The sequence below is a fragment of the Ranitomeya imitator genome, chromosome 3, assembly GCF_032444005.1.
Source record: "Ranitomeya imitator isolate aRanImi1 chromosome 3, aRanImi1.pri, whole genome shotgun sequence".
Classification (NCBI taxonomy): Eukaryota; Metazoa; Chordata; class Amphibia; order Anura; family Dendrobatidae; genus Ranitomeya; species Ranitomeya imitator.
Genome location: NC_091284.1, coordinates 533,461,773 through 533,488,296, shown reverse-complemented (window position 1 = coordinate 533,488,296; position 26,524 = coordinate 533,461,773). Strand labels below are relative to the sequence as shown.

General features: G+C 45.5%; 2 protein-coding genes across 2 annotated transcripts in view; both read left to right on the top strand.

The window, feature by feature from the left end:
- Window positions 1-26,524, top strand: part of VWA3B (von Willebrand factor A domain containing 3B) — a 430,059-nt gene that overhangs the window by 56,788 nt on the left and 346,747 nt on the right. The window contains exons 4-5 of the mRNA XM_069757817.1: window positions 8,324-8,574; window positions 25,804-25,960. Coding sequence (XP_069613918.1) covers window positions 8,324-8,574; window positions 25,804-25,960 — 408 coding nt within the window. The remainder of the gene's footprint in view (window positions 1-8,323; window positions 8,575-25,803; window positions 25,961-26,524) is intronic.
- LOC138671486 (uncharacterized) lies at window positions 16,661-18,532 on the top strand. Its single transcript, XM_069759661.1, has 2 exons — window positions 16,661-17,102; window positions 17,218-18,532. Exons 1-2 carry the CDS (start codon window positions 17,011-17,013, stop codon window positions 18,530-18,532), a joined length of 1,407 nt encoding a protein of 468 aa, XP_069615762.1. The 5' UTR covers window positions 16,661-17,010.

Here is a 26,524-nt window from a genome sequence, read left to right as displayed (position 1 = left end):
CAGCCCAATTTTTTTATTTTAGGCCTTCGATGCCTGTCTGCGGTCCATTCTTTCAACTACTACTACACTGACCAGGTCACTGCTGTCCGTGTACCCCTGGAACCAATTTAAAATTGCCTACAGCCATGTGTTATTATTTTAGGCCTTCGATGCCTGTCTGCGGTCACTCCTTCCACTAGGCCTCCACTGACCACACCACTGCTGTCCGTGTACCCCTGGAACCAATTTAAAATTGCCTACAGCCATGTGTTATTATTTTAGGCCTTCGATGCCTGTCTGCGGTCACTCCTTCCACTAGGCCTCCACTGACCACACCACTGCTGCCCGTGTACCCCTGGAACCAATTTAAAATTGCCTACAGCCAGCCCAATTTTTTTATTTTAGGCCTTCGATGCCTGTCTGCGGTCCATTCTTTCAACTACTACTACACTGACCAGGTCACTGCTGTCCGTGTACCCCTGGAACCAATTTAAAATTGCCTACAGCCATGTGTTATTATTTTAGGCCTTCGATGCCTGTCTGCGGTCACTCCTTCCACTAGGCCTCCACTGACCACACCACTGCTGTCCGTGTACCCCTGGAACCAATTTAAAATTGCCTACAGCCATGTGTTATTATTTTAGGCCTTCGATGCCTGTCTGCGGTCACTCCTTCCACTAGGCCTCCACTGACCACACCACTGCTGTCCGTGTACCCCTGGAACCAATTTAAAATTGCCTACAGCCAGCCCAATTTTTTTATTTTAGGCCTTCGATGCCTGTCTGCGGTCCATTCTTTCAACTACTACTACACTGACCAGGTCACTGCTGTCCGTGTACCCCTGTAACCAATTTAAAATTGCCTACAGCCATGTGTTATTATTTTAGGCATTCGATGCCTGTCTGCGGTCCATTTTTTCAACTACTACTACACTGACCAGGTCACTGCTGCCCGTGTACCCCTGGAACCAATTTAAAATTGCCTACAGCCATGTGTTATTATTTTAGGCCTTCGATGCCTGTCTGCGGTCACTCCTTCCACTAGGCCTCCACTGACCACACCACTGCTGCCCGTGTACCCCTGGAACCAATTTAAAATTGCCTACAGCCAGCCCAATTTTTTTATTTTAGGCCTTCGATGCCTGTCTGCGGTCCATTCTTTCAACTACTACTACACTGACCAGGTCACTGCTGCCCGTGTACCCCTGGAACCAATTTAAAATTGCCTACAGCCATGTGTTATTATTTTAGGCCTTCGATGCCTGTCTGCGGTCACTCCTTCCACTAGGCCTCCACTGACCACACCACTGCTGTCCGTGTACCCCTGGAACCAATTTAAAATTGCCTACAGCCATGTGTTATTATTTTAGGCCTTCGATGCCTGTCTGCGGTCCATTCTTTCAACTACTACTACACTGACCAGGGCACTGCTGGCCGTGTACCCCTGGAACCAACATCAGAAAATATAAAAATAAGTATTTTGCTTATAAAAAAGAAAATACTGGTGAGATATCAAATGCAGACATTTTAACATTAAAAACAAACACACAACTCTAATCTGGTACAGTACTAAAAATGGCCACCAGCTACAATTACTTTCTCCTGCAAGTAGTTAACTGAAAGTTTTTTTAAATTGAAAACACACATATGGCATCCACCGAGTGTTGTCCTGTCGCGTCTTCTTTATATTATTGCCGAGAAGATGCAAAATAATGAAAATAATAAAATCATTAATTACCAAAATAATAGAGAAAGTCAACACCACATTGCAAATAAACATTCATTCCAAATAAAGAAGCAGGGCGCGTCCGAGGGTGAGTATATACCTAATAAGAATATAATCACCCTCGGACGCGCAATGCTTATTTCCAACAGCCTTCCTTCCTAAGAATCAGCCCTTCCGTCGTGTAGAGAGACGTTGTGTTACACTCCAAGGTGTTCCCCAGGTTGCCTTTCCTGAGCTTCGATCTTCCGGCTCTCGTTTAGTAGTTCTTGGAAACTACTCTGCATTAGGCCTTCAAATTGGGTATGGGGTGTAGAGAGATGGTGTGTTCCACTCCAAGGTGTTCCCCAGGTTGCCTTTCCTGAGCTTCGATCTTCCGGCTCTCGTTTAGTAGTTGTTGGAAACTACGCTGCATTAGGCCTTCAAATTGGGTATGGGGTGTAGCGAGAGGGTGTGTTACACTCCAAGGTGTTCCCCAGGTTGCCTTTCCTGAGCTTCGATCTTCCGGCTCTCGTTTAGTAGTTCTTGGAAACTACACTGCATTAGGCCTTCAAATTGGGTATGGGGTGTAGAGAGAGGGTGTGTTACACTCCAAGGTGTTCCCCAGGTTGCCTTTCCTGAGCTTCGATATTCCGGCTCTCGTTTAGTAGTTGTCGGAAACTACGCTGCATTAGGCCTACAAATTGGGTATGGGGCGTAGAGAGAGGGTGTGTTACACTCCAAGGTGTTCCCCAGGTTGCCTTTCCTGAGCTTCGATATTCCGGCTCTCGTTTAGTAGTTGTCGGAAACTACGCTGCATTAGGCCTACAAATTGGGTATGGGGTGTAGAGAGAGGGTGTGTTACACTCCAAGGTGTTCCCCAGGTTGCCTTTCCTGAGCTTCGATCTTCATGCTCTCGTTTAGTAGTTGTCGGAAACTACGCTGCATTAGGCCTACAAATTGGGTATGGGGTGTAGAGAGAGGGTTTGTTACACTCCAAGGTGTTCCCCAGGTTGCCTTTCCTGAGCTTCGATCTTCCGGCTCTCGTTTAGTAGTTGTTGGAAACTACGCTGCATTAGGCCTTCAAATTGGGTATGGGGTGTAGCGAGAGGGTGTGTTACACTCCAAGGTGTTCCCCAGGTTGCCTTTCCTGAGCTTCGATCTTCCGGCTCTCGTTTAGTAGTTCTTGGAAACTACACTGCATTAGGCCTTCAAATTGGGTATGGGGTGTAGAGAGAGGGTGTGTTACACTCTAAGGTGTTCCCCAGGTTTCCTTGCCATTGCTTCGGTCTTCCGACTCTCGTTTAGTAGTTGTAGAAAAGTACACTGCATTAGGCCATACAAAATGGGTATGGGGTGGAGAGAGATGGTGTGTTACACTCCAAGGTGTTCCCCAGGTTGCCTTTCCTGAGCTTCTATCTTCAGGCTCTCATTAAATTGTGGTTAAATGGAACAACTGCATTTGGCGTACTAGTTGGTTTGGGGCCTACTATCGGTGTCTGCCACTCCTTGCTGTTCTCCTCCACTGAACAAAGCTGTGCCGCCTGTTTACTACGGTTGCCAATTTTGAACTGCATTTCGACTACTTACTGATTTGGCCCTACTCTCTGTGTCAGCCTCTCATTCCAGTTGTCCTCCACTGCAATGCCCCCTGGTTATTCCTGTGTTACCAATTTTGAACTGCATTTAGCCCACTTTCTTCTTTGGGCCTATATCTGTGTTTCCACTTCATCGTGCCCATTGCCCAGCCAGTGATAGATGAGTCTGCTGGTACATTGACCCATAACGCAACATTCCCCGTGCACGCTACACAACAACATTGTGACCCTGCTGAAAGTCAGGTTGCTCTTCCCGCATACCATACCACCTTACACGGGGACAAAGAGGAAGGTGCAGATGAAAGTGCAGGTTCCTTCATCAGGTGGGGGGAGGAATACTAGTTGGCGACGTCACTGGCACAGGGCCTCTCATAGTACGCAAAAGTGTTGCTGCCGGTGGGAGGCGCCCCCGCCGTGCAAACACACCGCTGTACTTTGAGGGGCCCTGTGCCAGTGCCAATGCCAACGAGTGGGCCCCCCCTGCTTGCTCAGGTTCACAGCACTTGCAAAGTTGAAATACTTACCTCTCCCTGCTCCACTGCCGTGACGTGGTCCAGATTTCCTGGGCCCACTAATTACTTGAACCAGCCCTACCCCCCACAACTTTAGCCAAATGACCCCCAATTTCAAATGCCTTCCAATTATTATAAGGTAAATTACGCTTGACAAGCTTCATTAAGAAGAATGGATGGTTTTGACATTAAAATGGCCACTCTAGGTGTTTTCCTGGCCCCCACTCACTGCCGACTATGCTGCCCCATTGACTTGCATTGGGTTTCGTGTTTCGGTCGATCCCGACTTTACGTCATAATCGGCCGATTTCACTCGACCCGACTTTGGACATAGTCGGGTTTCGCAAAACCCGGCTCGACTCTAAAAAGGTCAAGGTCGCTCAACTCTAGGCAGCATCAGTTCTCACTTGCACCGGTTGTCTTGATTTTTCTGAATGCTGGGAAAGTGAAGCCAATGCTGATTGTCTGGAGGGATTAACTGACATGACAATGCTACATGATCCCCAGGAGAGCCAGTGCCAATACTGCTGGAATGGCGCTGACACCGGAGATGAGTATAAGTACTTTACAAGGGAGAAACATGAGGAGTTAGAAGGGGGTGGTCTAAGGAAGCGCTCAAGAATCTCTATTCATTTCTATGTAAAAATCGACTTCATATCTTCATATGTTGCCTCTTTGACCATCATTTAACCTCCTCAGGTTTCCAAAAATGCCAAGCAGTTCAACAAAGTGAGCTGACTATTCTTCAGGCATTTTCAAGCTGCTCCATAATTTACAATAGAAGATGATGGGAAGGCTAAAAACCTGCCCGGAAGACTCCTAGGTGTCTTTTGGTGCTCATTATGAGCGTTTTCACCTCCCAAAAATACACACATTTTACTCATTGCTTAATGGACTTAAAAACACATGCAAATCTCCCCAAAAAAGGTTACAAAAAACTCTCAAAAGATGCCTCAAAAACGCTTAAGAAAATGGCAGCAAATAACATTGATAAACCACTTCAGAAAACACCCAGAAACACTCAAAAAAAGATCCTCCAGGAAAAAAAACTAACATGTCAGCGTTTCATGAAATGGTTTTTGCTTGAAAACTTTGTCGGTTTTACCTAGTTGGAAAAAAATAAAATTGTGTGCACATTTGCTAACAGCGCTCTCCAACTACCTGGCCAGCTTCAGAGAGGTCCTTACAGGCTCTGTTAGAAAAGAGCTACTATGCAGTGTGCATGCTCCTGGCCTGGGAGACCGGCTATCTCTGATAGATTGCAGTGGTGTCCAGTATCCCAGGAATGGTTGCCAACCATCCAGAAAATAATAATTTTATTTCTATAGCGCCAACATATTCCGCAGCGCTTTACATTTTAGAGGGGACTTGTACAGACAATAGACATTACAGCATAACAATAAACACATAGATCAAAACAGATACCAAGAGGAGTGAGGACCCTGCTTGCAAGTTTACAATATAAGAGGAAAAAGGGGAGACAGGAGAGGTGGATGGTAACAATTGCTTTCATTGTTCGGACCAGCCATAGTGTAAGGCTCGGGTGTTCATGTAATGCTGCATAAACCGGTTATCAGCCTAAGTATGTAACAGTACAGACACAGAGGGCTATTAAATGCATAAAGTATGTTAGAACATGATACGAGGAACCTGGTTATGGTAAAAATTTTGAATGGACAACACAGGGATAGTTAGGTTAATGCGTTGAGGCAGTAGGCCAATCTGAACAAATGCGTTTTTTAGGGCAAGCTTAAAACTGTGAGGATTTGGGATTAATCGTATTAACCTGGGTAGTGCATTCCAAAGAATTGGCGCAGCACATGAAAAGTCTTGGAGACCGGAGTATGAGATTCTGATTATCGAGGATGTTCACCTCAGGTCATTAGCAGAACGGAGGGCACAGGTAGGGTGGTAGGTTGAGATGAGGGAGGTCTTGTAGGGTGGTGCTGATCCTTGGAGTGGTGCTGATCGGTGGAGTGCTTTGTGGGTGAGGGTAATAAGTTTGTACTGGATTCTGTAGTGGATGGGTAACCAATGTAATGACTGGCACAAAGTAGAGGCATCGGTGTAATGGTTGGTGAGGAATATGATCCCAGCTGCAGCATTCAAGACAGATTGTAGAGGGGAGAGTTTTGTAAGAGGGAGACTGATTAGTGGAGAGTTACAATAGTCCACATGAGAATGAATAAGAGAAACAGTGAGAGTTTTTGCAGAGTTGAAAGTAAGAAAGGGTTGAATTGTATATATTTTTGAGGTGCAGATAACAAGAGCGAGCCAGTGATTGGATGGGGGGGGGAGGGGGACTACTGCTCCCATCATCTGACAACTGCTGCCGCTAGTAACAGCGAGAGCAGGAGCTGCTGATGGGTGTATTCATTAGATGGCTCCTGCGCTGTAAATAAATAACTTTAAAAAACTGGCGTGGGTTCCCCTGTAGTTTTGATAACCAGCTAGGCAAAACTCACAGCTAAGGGCTGCAACCCTCAGTTGTCAGCATCAGCAAGGCTGATATCCATAATAGAGGGGTCCCCACTCTGTTTTTTAATTATTTAAATAAATAATTAAAAAAAACAGCTTGGGGTCCTGTTATGACCTGGTGGTAAGGACAATAATGGACCTGGTGGTTAAGAGCACACGGAATGACCTGATAGTTACAAATAATACAGAACAAGCTCTGAGACGTGGGAACTCTGCTGACCGCAATCCCTAATCCTATCACACACACTAGAAATAGCCGTGGATTGCTCCTAACGCTTCCTATGCAACTCGTCACAGCCTAAGAAACTAGCTAGCCCTGAAGATAGAAAAATAAAGCCTACCTTGCCTCAGAGAAATTTCCCAAAGGAAAGGCAGCCCCCCACATATAATGACTGTGAGATAAGATGAAATTACAAACACAGAGATGAAATAGATTTAGCAAAGTGAGGCCCGACTTACTGAACAGTCAGAGGATAGGAAAGGTAACTTTGCGGTCAGCACAAAAACTACAAAAAGACCACGCAGAGGGCGCAAAAAGACCCTCCGCACCGACTCACGGTGCGGAGGCGCTCCCTCTGCGTCCCAGAGCTTCCAGAAAGCAAGACAAAAATCAAAATAGCAAGCTGGACAGAAAAATAGCAAACAAAGGAAAACAAGCAGGAACTTAGCTTCTGCTGGGAAGACAGGTCACAAGAACGATCCAGGAGCGAACTAGACCAATACTGGAACATTGACAGGTGGCATGGAGCAATGATCTAAGTGGAGTTAAATAGAGCAGCCAGCTAACGAATTAACCTCGTCACCTGTGGAAGGAAACTCAGAAGCCGCAGCCCCACTCACAACCACCAGAGGAAGCCCATGGACAGAACCAGCCGAAGTACCATTCATGACCACAGGAGGGAGCTTGACAACAGAATTCACAACAGGGTCCTCCCATTTTTGACAACCAACCTTGCTAAAGTAGACAGCTTGGAGATGGTATTCTTAGGCCTCAGGCTGGTAAGGGGCCATGGATATTGGCCCCCAACCTAAAAATAGTATCCCGCAGCTGCCCAGAAAAGGCACATCTATTAGATGTGCCAATTCTGGCGCTTTGCCTGGCTCTTCTCACTTGCCCTGTAGTGGTGGCAAGTGGGGTTAATATTTGTGGGGTTGATGTCACCTTTGTATTGTCAGGTGACATCAAGCCCGTGGATTACTAATGGAGAGTCATCTATAAGACACCTATCCATTACTAATCCTATAGTTATATGGTAAATAAAAGCACAGCGAGAATAAAGTCCTTTATTAGAAATAAGACTAAACACAGTTTTACAGTACTTTTTTATTTAAAAAAAGCAAACACAGTTATACTCACCTAACACCTAATTCCACCGAAGCCCTCCTTCTCCTGTAATAAAATAAAAATTGACAATATCCCTCACCTCTCCATCGTTCTGTCCCACGCCGTAATCCTTGTCTGGGGAGCAATAGTTTTCAACCTGGACGGTGCCAAGATGCGACACATTGAGAACCAATTGTGACTGAACTGCTGCGAGCGCAGCCTCAGTGACCACCGGTGACTTAATCGAGGTTACCTTGGCTCACTAAGGCTCCATTCCCAGCCAGGCTGAATTGCAGTGACCTCGGTGAGATCCCCGCTAGCACCGTGAGAGTTTTTTACCGAGAGACCTTGCTGGACCCAAATATCTAGGTATCTGCCCATGTCTACTTATAATCATAATCATTTATTATGCTTTCCCAATGTGTCCATAAAAAATGTTGTCTGTGATTTCTTGATAAGCTGTCCAGAAGAAATAAGTCAATTTGGCAACCCTGATTCTAGGCAGCAAACAGTTCTTGATAGGATTATTAATGTTTAGTAAATTGTAACATTACTTGTTTTTACAAGCACTTCACAATTTTAATCCAACTATATAATATAAGACATTTGGAAATTGCAGTGTCCATAAAATATGCATTATACTGAAGTTTTACCGAGTTTCATAACACAGAAAAACTAATAAATCCACCACTGTGTGTCAGTAACTATGTAATTCCTATGTTCCTTTATAGTTGACAGCCAAAAAAGAAGAAATTTTAAAGAAAATCGAATCTCTTACAGACGTCACTGAACTTTACAACCGAAGACTAGACTGGCTGAACAGCTCCAGTCAGTCCGTGTTTGGAGTGGTTCAAGAGCAATCTGCAGTCATTATTCTTGACCTTGGTGCTCTTTCTAAAGTACAACATAACCTGTGCCAGGAAGCCATATGTCTTGTCATCAAAGAGCAAATTAGACATATTTCCAAGTTCAATCTCATCTGGTAAGTATTCAATTATTAGTAACATAGTAACATAGTAACATAGTTAGTAAGGCCGAAAAAAGACATTTGTCCATCCAGTTCAGCCTATATTCCATCATAATAAATCCCCAGATCTACGTCCTTCTACAGAACCTAATTGTATGATACAATATTGTTCTGCTCCAGGAAGACATCCAGGCCTCTCTTGAACCCCTCGACTGAGTTCGCCATCACCACCTCCTCAGGCAAGCAATTCCAGATTCTCACTGCCCTAACAGTAAAGAATCCTCTTCTATGTTGGTGGAAAAACCTTCTCTCCTCCAGACGCAAAGAATGCCCCCTTGTGCCCGTCACCTTCCTTGGTATAAACAGATCCTCAGCGAGATATTTGTATTGTCCCCTTATATACTTATACATGGTTATTAGATCGCCCCTCAGTCGTCTTTTTTCTAGACTAAATAATCCTAATTTCGCTAATCTATCTGGGTATTGTAGTTCTCCCATCCCCTTTATTAATTTTGTTGCCCTCCTTTGTACTCTCTCTAGTTCCATTATATCCTTCCTGAGCACCGGTGCCCAAAACTGGACACAGTACTCCATGTGCGGTCTAACTAGGGATTTGTACAGAGGCAGTATAATGCTCTCATCATGTGTATCCAGACCTCTTTTAATGCACCCCATGATCCTGTTTGCCTTGGCAGCTGCTGCCTGGCACTGGCTGCTCCAGGTAAGTTTATCATTAACTAGGATCCCCAAGTCCTTCTCCCTGTCAGATTTACCCAGTGGTTTCCCATTCAGTGTGTAATGGTGACATTGATTCCTTCTTCCCATGTGTATAACCTTACATTTATCATTGTTAAACCTCATCTGCCACCTTTCAGCCCAAGTTTCCAACTTATCCAGATCCATCTGTAGCAGAATACTATCTTCACTTGTATTAACTGCTTTACATAGTTTTGTATCATCTGCAAATATCGATATTTTACTGTGTAAACCTTCTACCAGATCATTAATGAATATGTTGAAGAGAACAGGTCCCAATACTGACCCCTGCGGTACCCCACTGGTCACAGCGACCCAGTTAGAGACTATACCATTTATAACCACCCTCTGCTTTCTATCACTAAGCCAGTTACTAACCCATTTACACACAATTTCTCCCAGACCAAGCATTCTCATTTTGTGTACCAACCTCTTGTGCGGCACGGTATCAAACGCTTTGGAAAAATCGAGATATACCACGTCCAATGACTCACCGTGGTCCAGCCTATAGCTTACCTCTTCATAAAAACTGATTAGATTGGTTTGACAGGAGCGATTTCTCATAAACCCATGCTGATATGGAGTTAAACAGTTATTCTCATTGAGATAATCCAGAATAACATCCCTCAGAAACCCTTCAAATATTTTACCAACAATAGAGGTTAGACTTACTGGCCTATAATTTCCAGGTTCACTTTTAGAGCCCTTTTTGAATATTGGCACCACATTTGCTATGCGCCAATCCTGCGGAACAGACCCTGTCGCTATAGAGTCCCTAAAAATAAGAAATAATGGTTTATCTATTACATTACTTAGTTCTCTTAGTACTCGTGGGTGTATGCCATCCGGACCCGGAGATTTATCTATTTTAATCTTATTTAGCCGGTTTCGCACCTCTTCTTGGGTTAGATTGGTGACCCTTAATATAGGGTTTTCATTGTTTCTTGGGATTTCACCTAGCATTTCATTTTCCACTGTGAATACCGTGGAGAAGAAGGTGTTTAATATGTTAGCTTTTTCCTCGTCATCTACAACCATTCTTTCCTCACTATTTTTTAAGGGGCCTACATTTTCAGTTTTTATTCTTTTACTATTGATATAGTTGAAGAACAGTTTGGGATTAGTTTTACTCTCCTTAGCAATGTGCTTCTCTGTTTCCTTTTTGGCAGCTTTAATTAGTTTTTTAGATAAAGTATTTTTCTCCCTATAGTTTTTTAGAGCTTCAATGGTGCCATCCTGCTTTAGTAGTGCAAATGCTTTCTTTTTACTGTTAATTGCCTGTCTTACTTCTTTGTTTAGCCACATTGGGTTTTTCCTATTTCTAGTCCTTTTATTCCCACAAATAAAGTATTGTTTTAGCCTGAAGCTCTGGTTTCTTTGCTTCTTATACTGCTCAGTCATCTTTCTACTAGTTTTAAGATATGATCATCCAATTAGTACAGTTAGATAAGCAATAGGATATACAGCCACCAATGTACTTATCTATTCACTGGAGTCTCCCGAGGTGTAGATCACAAAGCTACCGGAATATCAGATGGTTCCATACAAGTAGCCGAAATCAGCTGTTGTCATATTGTCCCCAAATAGTGCCCGACGCGTTTCCCCCCCATAGGGAATGACGGGGGTTCATCAGGGGTAGGCAGCCACACACAAAATACTCACCTCAACAGCTCCTCTATTTTGTGTGTGGCTGCCTACCCCTGATGAACCCCCGTCATTCCCTATGGGGGGGAAACGCGTCGGGCACTGTTTGGGGACAATATGACAACAGCTGATTTCGGCTACTTGTATGGAACCATCTGATATTCCGGTAGCTTTGTGATCTACACCTCGGGAGACTCCAGTGAATAGATAAGTACATTGGTGGCTGTAGTTTTAAGATATGAGTAGAAATGGGCGAACCCAAACGGTAAAGTTCGAACACGGACTTTTCCAGGAGGTCTGTGTTACTGTGGGTTCGACAACCTGAACAAAGCTTGTTGAAAGGCTGCAGCGCAGCCAATCGACATGCTTTTCCTGGTTGGGCACATCTGGCCCCATCACAGCCATGTCAAGTATTGGCATGGCTGTGATTGGCAGGGAATCATGTTAAAAAATAAAGAAAAAAGACTTTTCGGTCCCCAATTTTCTTAATAACTAGCCCAGGAAATCTTACAGCTGCAGGCAGCAGCCCTCAGCTGTCAGCTTTATCTTGGCTGGTTAGCAAAAATAAAGGCGTCCCCACTCGTTTTATTAAATTGTTTACATAAATAATTAAAAAATTTTTGCTTGGAATCAGGAGGCAATCAGACGAAGAGTGTCCAAAGAGAGAACTGGAACGCGAAGCCTCCGAACCGCCTCAAGACTGATAAAATTGCCTGCCGCGCCCGAATCCACATACGCGACCTCGGAAAAACGCTTCAGATTAAGAACAAGTAAGACAGACAGAAACAAGGGTTGAGAGGACTCAGAAACACCTAGGGAGGCCTCTCTTACCTGTCCTAGGCGGAGGAGTTTTCCGGTCTCTCAGGGCAAGACCGCAACAAGTGAGAAGCGCTACCGCAGTAAAAGCAGAGTCCTTGGGAACGTCTCTCCCGAAGACGTTGCTCTGCCATCTTGACACGATCTACTAGCATGGGCTCAGGTACGGATGCAGTAGGAGACAACAAAGGCCGCGGACTTCCAGGCCTGTGGACAGATGGTGTGGAGCGAATAGGCCTCCTCTCTCTAGCGGACTCACGAGTTCGCTCTTGGAAGCGTAGGTCAATGCGCTTAGACAGAGATTGGGGTATCTCGTCCAGCCAACTCATCCTTTATCCAACTGGGCAGGCCTCGCCAGAAGGCGCCAACCAAAGCCTCATTGTTCCATCCTAGCTCAGAGGCTAGGGTACGAAAGCGGATGGCATATTGGCCAACAGTTAGAGAGCCTTGTTGAAGGTTAAAAAGAAACTCCGTTGTGAAAGCTAAGCGCCCGGGCTCGTCAAAAACCCTGTGAAAGGTCTCCAGGAAAAAAGCTAATTGAGAGACTATGGGATCATACCACTCCCACAGGGGATTGATCCAAGCCAAAGCCTCCCCCTCTAAATGGGACACTATAAAAGCCACCTTGGCCCGATCGGTAGGGTATTGTTGGGGAAGAAGTTCGAAGTGGAGACTGCACTGGTTCAGAAACCCCCTACAGAGTTTGGGATCCCCGCTAAACCTGGGAGGTTTGCCAAGGCGAGGTGGCGGATGGGGCAAAGAAGTTGAATTAGAGTCTTGTGAGACCACCTGAGCGGAGGCCGCAGAGACGGACTGCAAGTTAAATAAGCGGTCGTCAATAGAAGCCATATAGGTTAGCATGCGCGCCTGCGTATCACGCTGCTGGGAGAGCTCTTGCTGAAGACCCGCTAATTGAGTAGCATTAACTGGGTCGGCTGTCTGTAATGAGGTCAGACGAGACTCCATGGTTTTCATAAATGACATGATGCGCTGCTGGTTGTTGCGCAAGTGTGCCAATTCTTTCTGGGCAGAAAACGCGGCACCCGCGGGGTCCATGGCCTGAGTGTACTGTTACGCTATCAGAGGCAAGAACGAGAGTGGACCCTCTGGACCGTGGAAAAGACCTACCCCCGGGCGAGCTGACCTAGTGTTAACCAACCCCTATACAGGGGCTGTCAGGAGCAGGCCCAGAGATCACCAATGCACAGTAGCAGATACCAAGAGGGACGGCTCAGAAGGAGGAGAACCAAAGAAGAAAACAAAACAGAGAAACAGGAACGAGGAAGGTGGAACCAACAGCAGCGGACATGGAGAATGGACGTCAGGCTTGAACTGAAGGAAAGCTGAGACGGAGGCGAAACTGTAGGGAGAGAGAGAGAGGGAGAGCAGGGTAAGTTGAGGCACATGAAGCGCGAGACAAGGTGTAGAGCAGGGGTGTCAAACTGCATTCCTCGAGGGCTGCAAACAGGTCATGTTTTCAGGATTTCCTTGCATTGCACAGGTGATAATTTAATCACCTGCAGAGAATGATTCCAGCACCTTGTGCAATGCTAAGGAAATCTTGAAAACACGCATGGTTTGAGGCCCTCGAGGAATGCAGTTTGACACCCCTGGTGTAGAGCACAGAGCTAGCACAGAGGTACTAAACACAGAGCGGAAAGTGGCCGGAGGCAGAAGCAAAAGAAAATGACACTCAGGCACCTCCTAGCAGGGGAGGTGGCCTGAAATACCGTAGACCTTACCAGGTTTGGCTGCTGAGGCTCTCTGAATCCAAGCATCCGGAAGCAGAAGATCCAGGACTGGGACACATGCGCCTATTGCTGAACCCTGCGCAGAAGCCGGACTTCTCCAGCAGAGCAAGCAGCAGGACGTGGAGGAGGAGCCCGCCGAGGACGGGCGCGCCGGGAGCCGAAGGTGAGTAGCGACAGTAACAGAGATATATATAAATATATTTATATATATATATATATATATATATATACTAGATGGTGGTCTGATTCTAACGCATCGGGTATTCTAGAATATGCATGTCCACGTAGTATATTGCACAGCCCACGTAGTATATTGCCCAGTCACGTAGTATATTGCCCAGCCACATAGTATATTGCCCAGCCACATAGTATATTGCCCAGCCACGTAGTATATTGCCCAGTCACGTAGTATATTGCCCAGCTACGTAGTATATTGCACAGCGACGTAGTATACAGCACAGAGCCACATAGTATACAGCACAGACACGTAGTATATTGCCCAGCCATGTAGTATATTGCCCAGTCACGTATATTGCCCAGCTATGTAGTATATTGCCCAGTCATGTAGTATATTGCCCAGTCACGTAGTATATTGCCCAGTCACGTAGTATACAGCACAGAGCCACGTAGTATATTGCCCAGCCACGTAGTATATTGCACAGTCACGTAGTATTTTGCCCAGCGACGTAGTATATTGCACAGTGACGTAGTATACAGCACAGCGCCACGTAGTATACAGCACAGCCACGTAGTATATTGCCCAGCCATGTAGTATATTGCCCAGTCACGTATATTGCCCAGCTATGTAGTATATTGCCCAGTCATGTAGTATATTGCCCAGTCATGTAGTATATTGCCCAGTCACATAGTATATTGCCCAGTCACGTAGTATACAGCACAGAGCCACGTAGTATACAGCACAGCCACGTAGTATACTGCCCAGTCACGTAGTATATTGGCCAGTCACATAGTATATTGGCCAGTCACGTAGTATATTGCCCAGCCACGTAGTATATTGCCCAGACACGTATGTAACAGGTTAAAAAAGAGTTAAAATAAAAAATAAACATATACTCACCTTCCGAGGGAGCCTTTGTAGTCCTGTCGCTTGTGTGCGGTGCACGCGGCAGCTTCCGGTCCCAGGGTTGGATGAGCGCAGGACCTGTGATGACGTCGCGGTCACATGACAGTGACGTCATGGAATGTCCTTCTCGCATACCATCCTTGGCCCCGGAACCTGCCGCTTGCACTGACAAGGAGAGGACGCAACGACGGAGGGTGAGAATAGCAGGTTTTTGTTTTTTTTATTATTTTTAACATTACATTTTTTTTTTACTATTGATGCCGCATAGGCAGCATCAATAGTAAAAAGTTGGGGACACACAGGGTTAATAGCAGCGGTTACGGAGTGCGTTACCCGCAGCATAACGCGGTCTATTACCGCCGGCATTAACCCTGTGTGAGCGGTGACTGGTGGGGAGTATGCAGGCGCTGGGCACTGACTGCGGGGAGTAATGAGAGCCCATTTTCTTCCGGACTGTGCCCGTCGCTGATTGGTCGCGACTGTTTTGCCGCAACCAATCAGTGACTTGGATTTCCATGACACACAGAGGCCGCGACCAATGAATATCCATGACAGACAGACCAAGGACAGACAGAAATACGGAAATGACCCTTAGGCTGCTTTCACACATCAGGTTTTTTGTTTCAGGCGAATTCCGGCTCTTCCGATAAAAAACGGAATAGAAAACCGGAGAAACCGGATCCGGCATTTCCCCCATTGAATATTATTGGTGCCGGATAGCGCCAGATGGCCCAGCGTTCCTTCCGGTCTGATGCCGGATTCGGCGTCAAGTCGATTCCGGCGTCTGGAAAAAACGTCTACTGTAACGTTTTTTGTCTCCGGCGAAAAAGCCGGAAAGGCCGGATCCTGCCTTTCCGGCTTTTTACAACAATGCATGTCTATGGACGCCGGAAAGCGCCGGATCCGGAAAAAGTCGGATCCGGTGACCGTATCCGGCTTTTTGCACTGAGCATGCTCAAAAAACTTTGATCAGCCCCCTGGACTATATATAAAGCAGGGCCATGAGGCCTTCAGCCATTTGCAGCCCAAAAGCAGAAGAGCCAACACCCTGCCACACCCTGACAAGACAGAAGGAGCCAGAATCCTGTCCGAGAGCCTGCCACAGAGCCAAGAGCCTGCCACAGAGCCAAGAGCCTGCCACAGAGCCGAGAGCCTGCCACAGAGCCGAGAGCCTGCCACAGAGCCGAGAGCCTGCCACAGAGCGGAGAGCCTGCCACAGAGCCGAGAGCCTGCCACAGAGCGGAGAGCCTGCCACAGAGCCGAGAGCCTGCCACAGAGCCGAGAGCCAGCCACAGAGCCGAGAGCCTGCCACAGAGCTGAGAGCCAGCCACAGAGCCGAGAGCCAGCCATAGAGCCGAGAGCCTGCCACAGAGCCGAGAGCCTGCCACAGAGCCGAGAGCCTGCCACAGAGCCGAGAGCCTGCCACAGAGCCGAGAGCCTGCCACAGAGCCGAGAGCCAGCCACAGAGCCGAGAGCCTGCAGCCATGTCTTCGGGGAACCCTCCTCCTCCTCGCCGTCCTCGCCGTCAACGCACAGAGGTTAGTATGAAGCTAAGGTGTGTGTGTGTGTATCATGTATTTTTTTATCTTTCACCGTAGGAAGCTGATGAGGCTGAGTCCCCAGGAGAAGAGGTGGTCCCCGAAGATGAGGGAAGGGGTGGAGAAACCCACGGAGAGGGCTCACAATTGGTATGTATCTGTGATGTATTGCGGAAACACACCCTACACTACACACAAAACATAACACTAGATTCTTACGTCAAAATACATAGAAACTGATACTTTCAAACCTCACACAACACATACAAAACATATATATCACATGGCACACAACACATAGAATGGCTACCAACAAGCACATAATTTTTTATTTTTCTCTTCTAGAGTTCTGAATCTGGTGCCAAAGCAATAGGTCCTTCCAGTGGCTCCCAGGGTCGTCGGCGACATTCACGTGGCGGCCGTCGTCGTGTAGGTTTTTTGTTATTTTTTGGGTGGAGGTTAGCAATGTTTCAAATTTGTTAATTTTTTTCCCCCTTTTCAAACAGGTTTCACAGCGTGCTCAAGATTCGGACGGTGAGGAGGTCAGCCTTGATATTGACCTCCTCATCGATCTTGTCAGAGACAGGGAGCCATTGTGGAATATGGGTGACCGCCGCCATGCTGATCTCTCAGTGACCCGTCGACTCTGGGAGCAAATCTGCTGTGAATTGATTCCGAGGTGGGAGGACCTGGATGTTCAGGCCCAGATTCAAGAACGTAAGTATCCTCAGTTCAGTTTTGGTGATGCATTCTAAAATGCTGTTTCTAACCAAGTTGTCTTTCTCCTATTTTAACAGGTGAGCGGATTGTGAAAAGGAGGCGGTCGATCAGGGATCGCTTTAAGAAGGAGTTCAATAAAGAGATGCGGGCCCCGAGTGGATCTGGAGGACGCAGGAGCACGTACAAATACGCAAGGGCCCTGTCGTTCCTCAGGTCAACAATGGTCACCCGAAGGTAAATATTACCCACCACATGCACTAATGTTTTACATGTCTAGCCACTTTTGCTCTTTCAGCCAGGGCCATGCAATGACAGTATATTAATTGTTTGTTTCTCTCTTTTTCCACAGTACCGTTGGGAGCACTCGGGAGCCTGCAGCACAATTGAACACTTCTGGGGCGATCCCTCAGGAGGCCGCCACCGAGGGACACTTTGACAGTGAGGAACCCTCTGCACCTTCCCACTCTGCACCTTCCCACTCTGCACCTTCCCACTCTGCACCTTCCCACTCTGAACCTTCCCACTCTACTGATCCCTCTTTCCCATCCACGAGCGCTGGAGCATCCTGGCCGGTTCCATTGCATGTAGCTGCTGGTGAGAACATAGCGTTTCCTGTACCCCACCCCTCTGCTGCAGCCACCTCTAGTACACCTGTATCATCGGGGCGGTTTCGCCAGAGGGGTCAGGTACATAGTTATGCTCCCGAGTTCTTGCACCTGAACGCATCGTTCCAGAACTGTCTGAAAGTTTTGTCCGAGCAAATGGCTGCAGGATTCAATTTCATAAATAAAAGTATGCTCGAGATGCATACACTTCTGGTAACGATGCGTTCAGAGGCAAAACAGTCACCGAACAACACTTTTTTTCAGTCGGTGCTTGAGCAAATGGAGACGCTATCTACTTCTCAGCAGATGCAAGTAATGGAATCCTGCGAGTCTACTCTAGCGCTAATTGCCTCTAGAGCAGATAGTCTTTCCAACCATCCTCCAACTGGCCCCCCTTCCTCCACTGTCCACCACTACAGCCAGTACCATCCTCCTGACCCGTATCGCCAAACTGACCTTGCCCCATCCTGCCCAACTCGCCATCATCCACATCGTGCCCCGTCCCAACAGCCACAACACTATCCGCGTTCCCGTGCCCCTTCCCACCAGCCACACCACCAGCCCCGTGCCCCTTCCCACCATCCACACTACCAGCCTCCCGCCCGTGCCACTTCCCACCCATATGATGATCCCGACCCATACAACTTCCCATCTACTTCATCCTCGCCTCCTCTCCCTGCCCACTTCCAACAGACTCTATCACCCTCTTCCCAAACATCTTCTACACACATCACTCATTCTGCCACCCAATCCTCACAAAACATTTCCTACACCCCTCCATCCTACCAAATTTCTAACCCAAATCCCACTTTCTTGTCCACCCGCTCAATAGCTTTCTCCACTCCTTCAGCCCTAACCGTTGAACATTCTCCACCACCATCACATTCCTCTCTCCACACTCCCACTGTCGAAGTGTCCCTATCAGACAGTGCCTCCGATATTATCTCCACCCGACGTATGAAAACATTTAGTATCCCATTTTTTGGCGTGTTGTTACATTATGTTAATAAAATTTTTGGGTTGAAAACTCTCTTGTATTTATTCATTAGGCACAAATAACACTTTTGTTAAAAAAGGTTTATTGGTAACAGTAGTACTTTGGGTAAAACCAAAAAAGATGCAAATCTTGGTTTAAAAATAAACTCAAACAGGTACCCAACATGGGTAAAAGGTAAACACAAACAGGTACGCAACATGAGGGTGAAAACCTAACTTGTACACAACATGGGTAAAGGTAAAAACAACAGGTACGCAACATGGGTAAAAGGTAAACCCAAACAGGTACGCAACATGAGGGTAAAAACCAAACTGGTACACAACATGGGTAAGGTAAAAACAACAGGTACACAACATGGGTAAAGGTTAAAGTAATTACTCGGTACATACAACGTGTTTAAACTCTATCATCCTGCCAGTGTATTCTTCCTTGGGGTGAAATAAAATATTCTGCAAAGTGATACCGTATTCTGGAAACTGTGGCAGAACTTCTGTATGTCTGGTTGCTATAATCCATCAAGGTGGTTTCAGCAGAGTGGTCCTCAATGGAAAGCTGTTCCTTGGATATAACATAATTGTGTAGGACAACACACGCTTTCACCACCTCATCCACAGTGTCTGTCTTTAAGTTTATGGATGTCAAGAGAACTCTCCATTTGGCGGTTAGGATCCCAAACGCACACTCCACCATTCTCCTTGCACGTGTGAGTCTGTAGTTGAAAATTCTTTTAGTATTGGTTAAACCACGACTGGAGTAGGGTTTGATGCTCTGAAAGCTGAAAAGCTTCATCCCCAACACATACAAATGGCATTGGTGGCTCAGAGGTTTGAGGCAGTGGTCTTGGGGGGGGGGGGGGAATTGAAAGATTTGTCCATATAAATGCCGCCCCATAGAAGACAGTTTGAAAACTTGCGACTCATTAGAACGGCCATACGCCCCAATGTCCACCGCTACAAATTTGTAATCCGCATCGGCGATGGCCATCAGCACGATGGAAAAGTACTTCTTGTAGTTGAAATACTGAGATCCAGAACCAGCCGGTTTCACGATACGGATGTGTTTCCCGTCCACCGCACCCAAGCAATTGGGAAACTGGCACACTTCCAGGAATCTGTCAGCTACTTCCAACCATGTCTGCATTGTGGGATGTGGAATGTATTCTTCATGCAGACAGTCCCACAGTGCACGGCAAGTGTGCCTCACTATTCCTGATATTGTGGAAATGCCTAGTCTGAATTGAAAATGTAGGGAAGACAGGGATTCACCGGTTGCTAGGAATCTATGAAGAAAAGGAAGGCAGAAATTACTACAAAATCAAAATATCAAATAAAGAGTCCACAACAAAAGTGGATCCAAAAAGAATGCTCACCGAAGAGTGACTATCAGACGCTCAGCCGGGGTAATGGAGAATCGGCAATAGGTATCACTCCTTCTTATCAGATGTTGAACCCGCTCCACCAATATATCAAAGTTCTCCGCTTTCATCCGAACATAGCTGAAAAACTTTTCAGGGTCACCTCGAAGCTCCATATACAACATTGAAAAGACTCCCCGGGTCATTCTCTGTGCCGTGATGGGGTGGATCCACAAACGACATCGTCGCAGACGCATGACACGCTGTCTCTCTTCCTCTTTCTCAATCACAATAGCTTTTAATCGATTCGCCTCTGTGATGAAATCCACGTTGTTCTGCAGAATCTTTGCAATAATGCCATCCATCTTGCTCTGTATCTTGCTCCTCTCCAACCCGTCACAGATGTTAAGAACACTGTATATATAGTTTTCAGCCGGCCAATCACCTTTTTATAGCCTTTCAGGGGGCGTTTTTTAAAGCCGGATCCGTAAAAAAACGGAAAGAAAACCGGACGAACCGGAGGCAACCGGATGAGCTGGATCCGGTTTTTCGCCGGATCCGGACACCTGATCCGGCGAAAAAAACGGATCTGGCTCATCCGGTTGCCTCCGGTTTCTTTTTAAAAAAACGGATCCGGCGATGCGGCGCGACGCCGCATCCGGCAAAAAACCTGATGTGTGAAAGCAGCCTTAGACAATTATATAGTAGATACACTGCTCAAAAAATAAAGGGAACACTTAAACAAAAGAATATAACTCCAAGTAAATCAAACTTCCGTGAAATCAAACTGTCCACTTAGGAAGCAACACTGTTTGACAATCAATTTCACATGCTGTAGTGCAAATGGAATAGACAACAGATGGAAATTATTGGCAGTTAATCAAGACATAATCAATAAAGGAGTGGTTCTGCAGGTGGGGACCAGAGACCACATTACCACTCAGTACCAATGCTTTCTGGCTGATGATGTTTTGGTCACTTTTGAATGTTGGTTGTGCTTTCACACTCCTGGTAGCATGAGATGGAATCTACATCCCACACAAGTGGCTCAGAGAGTGCAGCTCATCCAGGATGGCACATCAATGCGAGCTGTGGCAAGAAAGTTTGCTGTGTCTGTCAGCGTAGTGTCCAGATGCTGGAGGCGCTTCCAGGAGACAGGCCAGTACACCAGGAGATGTGGAGGGGGCCGTAGGAGAGCAACAACCCAGCAGCAGGGCCGCTACCTCAGCCTTTGTGCAAGGAGGAACAGGAGGAGCACTGCCAGAGCCCTGCAAAATGACCTCCAGCTGGCCACAAATGTGCATGTGTCTGCACAAACTGTTAGAAACCGACTCCATGAGATTGGTCTGAGTGCCCGACATCCACAGATGGGGTTGTGCTCACAGCCCAACACCGTCCAGGACGCTTGGCATTTGCCACAGAACACCAGGTTTGGCAAATCTGCCACTGGCACCCTGTGCTCTTCATAGATGAAAGCAGATTCACACTGAGCACATGTGACAGATATGACAGAGTCTGGAGACGCCGTGGAGAGCGATCTGCTGCCTGCAACATCCTTCAGCATGACCAGTTTGGCAGTGGGTCAGTGAGGGTATGTGCACACGATGCGGATGTTGCTGCGGATCCGCAGCGTTTCCGCAGCTGCGGATCCGCAGCAGTTTCCCATGCATTTACAGTTCAATGTAAACCTATAGGAAACCAAAAATGCTGTGCACATGCTGCGGAAAAAAACGCGTGGAAACGCAGTGGTTTACATTCCGCAGCATGTCACTTCTTTCTGCGGATTCCGCAGCAGTTTTACAACTGCCCCTATAGAAAACCGCAGTTGTAAAACCGAAAAACCGCGGTAAATCCGCGGTAAATCCGAGATAAATCTGCAGCAAAAATGCAGCATTTTTGCCCTGCAGATTTATCAAATCTGCTGCGGAAAAATCCGCAGTAGCCAAGAATACGTGTGCACATAGCCTAATGGTGTGGGATGGCATTTCTTTGGAGGGTCGCACAGCCCTCCATGTGCTTGCAGGAGGTAGCCTGACTGCCATTAGATACCAAGATGAGATCCTCAGACCCCTTGTGAGACCATATGCTGGTGCGATTGGCCCTGGGTTTCTCCTAATGCAGGACAATGCCAGACCTCATGTGGCTGGAGTGTATCAGCAGTTCCTGCAAGATGAAGGCATTGAAGCTATGGACTGGCCCGCCCGTTCCCCAGACCTGAATCCGATTGAACACATCTGGGACATCATGTCTTGCACCATCCACCAATGTCACCTTGTACCACAGACTGTCCAGGAGTTGGCGGATGCTTTAGTCCAGGTCTGGGAGGAGGTCCCTCAGGAGTCCATCCTCCGCCTCATCAGGAGCATGCCCAGGCATTGTAGGGAGGTCATACAGGCACGTGGAGGCCACACACACTACTGAGCATCATTTCCTTGTCTTAAGGCATTTCCACTGAAGTTGAATCAGCATGTAATTTGATTTTCCACTTTGATTTTGAGTATCATTCCAAATTCAGACCTCCATGGGATATTAATTTTGATTTCCTTTGATCATTTTTATGTTTATTCTTCTCAACGCATTCCACTATGTAATGAATAAAGATTTGCAACTGGAATATTTACTTCAGTGATATCTAGGATGTGGGATTTTAGTGTTACCTTTATTTTTTGAGCAGTGTGTATACAGCTCTGGCAAAAATTAAGAGACCATTGCAAAATTTTCAGTTTGTCTGATTTTTTCTCTTTATAGGTATATTTTTGAGTAAAATGTAAATTGTTCTTTTATGCTATAAACTACTGACAACATGTCTCCGAAGTTCCAAGCAATAAATTTTGTATTTATTTTCCGAAAATGAGAAATGGTCAAAATAACAAAAAAATGCATTTCTTACAGACCTCAAATAATGTAAAAAAATCAAGTTCATAATCATTTACAGTGGGGCAAAAAAGTATTTAGTCAGTCAGCAATAGTGCAAGTTCCACCACTTAAAAAGATGAGAGGCGTCTGTAATTTACATCATAGGTAGACCTCAACTATGGGAGATAAACTGAGAAAAAAAAATCCAGAAAATCACATTGTCTGTTTTTTTAACATTTTATTTGCATATTATAGTGGAAAATAAGTATTTGGTCAGAAACAAACAATCAAGATTTCTGGCTCTCACAGACCTGTAACTTCTTCTTTAAGAGTCTCCTCTTTCCTCCACTCATTACCTGTAGTAATGGCACCTGTTTAAACTTGTTATCAGTATAAAAAGACACCTGTGCACACCCTCAAACAGTCTGACTCCAAACTCCACTATGGTGAAGACCAAAGAGCTGTCAAAGGACACCAGAAACAAAATTGTAGCCCTGCACCAGGCTGGGAAGACTGAATCTGCAATAGCCAACCAGCTTGGAGTGAAGAAATCAACAGTGGGAGCAATAATTAGAAAATGGAAGACATACAAGACCACTGATAATCTCCCTCGATCTGGGGCTCCACGCAAAATCCCACCCCGTGGGGTCAGAATGATCACAAGAACGGTGAGCAAAAATCCCAGAACCACGCGGGGGGACCTAGTGAATGAACTGCAGAGAGCTGGGACCAATGTAACAAGGCCTACCATAAGTAACACACTACGCCACCATGGACTCAGATCCTGCAGTGCCAGACGTGTCCCACTGCTTAAGCCAGTACATGTCCGGGCCCGTCTGAAGTTTGCTAGAGAGCATTTGGATGATCCAGAGGAGTTTTGGGAGAATGTCCTATGGTCTGATGAAACCAAACTGGAACTGTTTGGTAGAAACACAACTTGTCGTGTTTGGAGGAAAAAGAATACTGAGTTGCATCCATCAAACACCATACCTACTGTAAAGCATGGTGGTGGAAACATCATGCTTTGGGGCTGTTTCTCTGCAAAGGGGCCAGGACGACTGATCCGGGTACATGAAAGAATGTATGGGGCCATGTATCGTGAGATTTTGAGTGCAAACCTCCTTCCATCAGCAAGGGCATTGAAGATGAAACGTGGCTGGGTCTTTCAACATGACAATGATCCAAAGCACATGGCCAGGGCAACGAAGGAGTGGCTTCGTAAGAAGCATTTCAAGGTCCTGGAGTGGCCTAGCCAGTCTCCAGATCTCAACCCTATAGAAAACCTTTGGAGGGAGTTGAAAGTCCGTGTTGCCAAGCGAAAAGCCAAAAACATCACTGCTCTAGAGGAGATCTGCATGGAGGAATGGGCCAACATACCAACAACAGTGTGTGGCAACCTTGTGAAGACTTACAGAAAACGTTTGACCTCTGTCATTGCCAACAAAGGATATGTTACAAAGTATTGAGATGAAATTTTGTTTCTGACCAAATACTTATTTTCCACCATAATATGCAAATAAAATGTTAAAAAAACAGACAATGTGATTTTCTGGATTTTTTTTTCTCAGTTTGTCTCCCATAGTTGAGGTCTACCTATGATGTAAATTACAGACGCCTCTCATCTTTTTAAGTGGTGGAACTTGCACTATTGCTGACTGACTAAATACTTTTTTGCCCCACTGTAGAAACAACAATACTAATATGTTAACTCAAGAAAAGTTCAGAAATGAATATTTTGTGGAATAACCACAAAAAAATTTTGTGGAATTAATTTTTAATCACAGCTTGCGTCTTGGCATGCTTTCCACCAGTCTTTCACACTGCTTTTGGGTGACTTTATGCCACTCCTGGTACGAAAATTTAAGCAGTTCTGCTGTTTGATGGCTTGTAACTATCCATCTTCCTCTTGATTACATTCCAGAGGTTTTCAATGGGTTTGTGGTCTGGAGATTGGACTGGCCATGACAGGAATTTGATGTGGTGGTCCTTTATCCACACCTTGATTGACCTAGCTGTGTGGCATGGTGCATTGTCCTGCTGGAAAAACCAGTCCTCAAGGTTAGGGAACATTGCCTGAGCAGGAGGAATGAACTGTTTTTCCAGGATAACCTTGTATGTGGCTTGATTCATACATCCTTCGCAAAGATTAACCTTCCCAACTCCACCTTTGCTGAAGCATCCACAGATCAACACCTGGTCATCTAATGGTTAGATGGAGACCTGGAGAGGCATACAAGCAACAGTGTCTTGCACCCACTGTGAAATTTGGAGGAGGATCGGTGATGACCTGGGGATGCTTCAGCCAGGCTGGAATTAGGCAGGTTGTTCTTTGCTTTGCAAAGGACGTATGAATCAAGCCGCATTATAGGTTATCCTGGAAAATCAGTTGATTCCTTCTGCTCAGGCAATGTTCCCCTACTTTGAGGACTGTTTTCTCCAGCAGGACAATGTGCCATGCCACACAGCTAGATCAATCAATGTGTGGATGAAGGATCCCCACATCAAATCCCTGTCAGTGTAACCAAGAGGAAGATGGATAGTCACAAGCCATCAAACAGCAGAACTGCTTAAATTTTTGTACCAGAAGTGGTATAAGGTCACCCAAAAGCAGAGTGAAAGACTGGTGGAAAGCATGCCAAGATGCATGAAAGCTGTGAATAAAAATCATGGTTATTCCACAAAATATTGATTTCTGAACTCTTCCTGAGTTAAAACATTAGTATTGTTGTTTCTAAATGATTATGAACTTTTTTTTTCATTATTTGAGGTCTGCAAGCAATGCATATTTTTATTATTTTGACCATTTCTCATTTTCAGAAATTAAATAAAAAAAATATTGCTTGGAACTTCAGAGACATGATGTCTGTAGTTTATAGAATAAAAGAACAATTTACATTTTACTAAAAACTATACCTATAAAGAGAAAAATCAGACAAACTGAACATTTTGCAGTGGTCACTTAGTTTTTGCCAGAGCTGTATATATGTATTGTGGGTACCTACATGACTTCCTTAACCTAAAAAGCGATTAGTGTGAAACTTGTATAGATTTAAAACTAAACTTTAAAAAAATTGTAATGACTGCTTGTATGACCATATTTACATATGTACATATTTTGTGCAGGGTTTCACAAAAGCCTGTAAAGTGGCATGAAAAGCCAATGCTTGTCACCCAGCGCTCCATAGAAGAAGCTATGGAATGGATATGGAATCTGCAGCCCTACCCAGTGGCCAATGTGGATAGTGCAGCTGAAGCTGTGTCAGAAGCCTTGGATAACCAGGTCGTAACAGAAGTCAATTCCTACTATTTAGCTAATAATATATTAACATTATGGACATGTGTGATTACCAGCAGTTGAATTAGGTATACTAACAATACAGAAAAAAGTATGGGATGCTGTTGATGTAAATTTGAATAACTCCGTCTTTACTGAATGTAATTTTAGTTTTTATTTAAAGGGAATATTCATTCTGGCCCTAAACTTTGTAACACAAGACTAAACATTTTTGTCAACATTATTTAAATTAAATCCATCCTGTTATATATTGTGTTAGAATTGTCCATGGAGCAAGGCAGATAATTTAAATCTGTGATCACACATTGAACCCTTTCCCAACACCCCAATTATCGTTTTTGTGTTTTTACTTTGTTGCCTTCCTTCCATAAAAGTTTTTCCTTTTTAGGTATAAGAGGGCTTTTTTTGTGAGATGAGTGTAGTTCTGAATGACATTTTATAATGTACTAGAAAAAAAAAATCTACTGAAATTCTAAAGTGAATGTAACTATTCCTCTGCTCAGTATGTCTTGGAAGCAGTGAATGACAGCTCAGTCATGCAATCTAGTT

Bases quoted from the DNA above. Each gene is read 5' to 3' on its own strand.
- LOC138671486 (XM_069759661.1), top strand. From the start codon at position 17,011: ATGCGGGCCCCGAGTGGATCTGGAGGACGCAGGAGCACGTACAAATAC. The intron at 17,103-17,217 runs GTAAATATTACC...CTTTTTCCACAG, and splicing joins TCAACAATGGTCACCCGAAG to TACCGTTGGGAGCACTCGGG.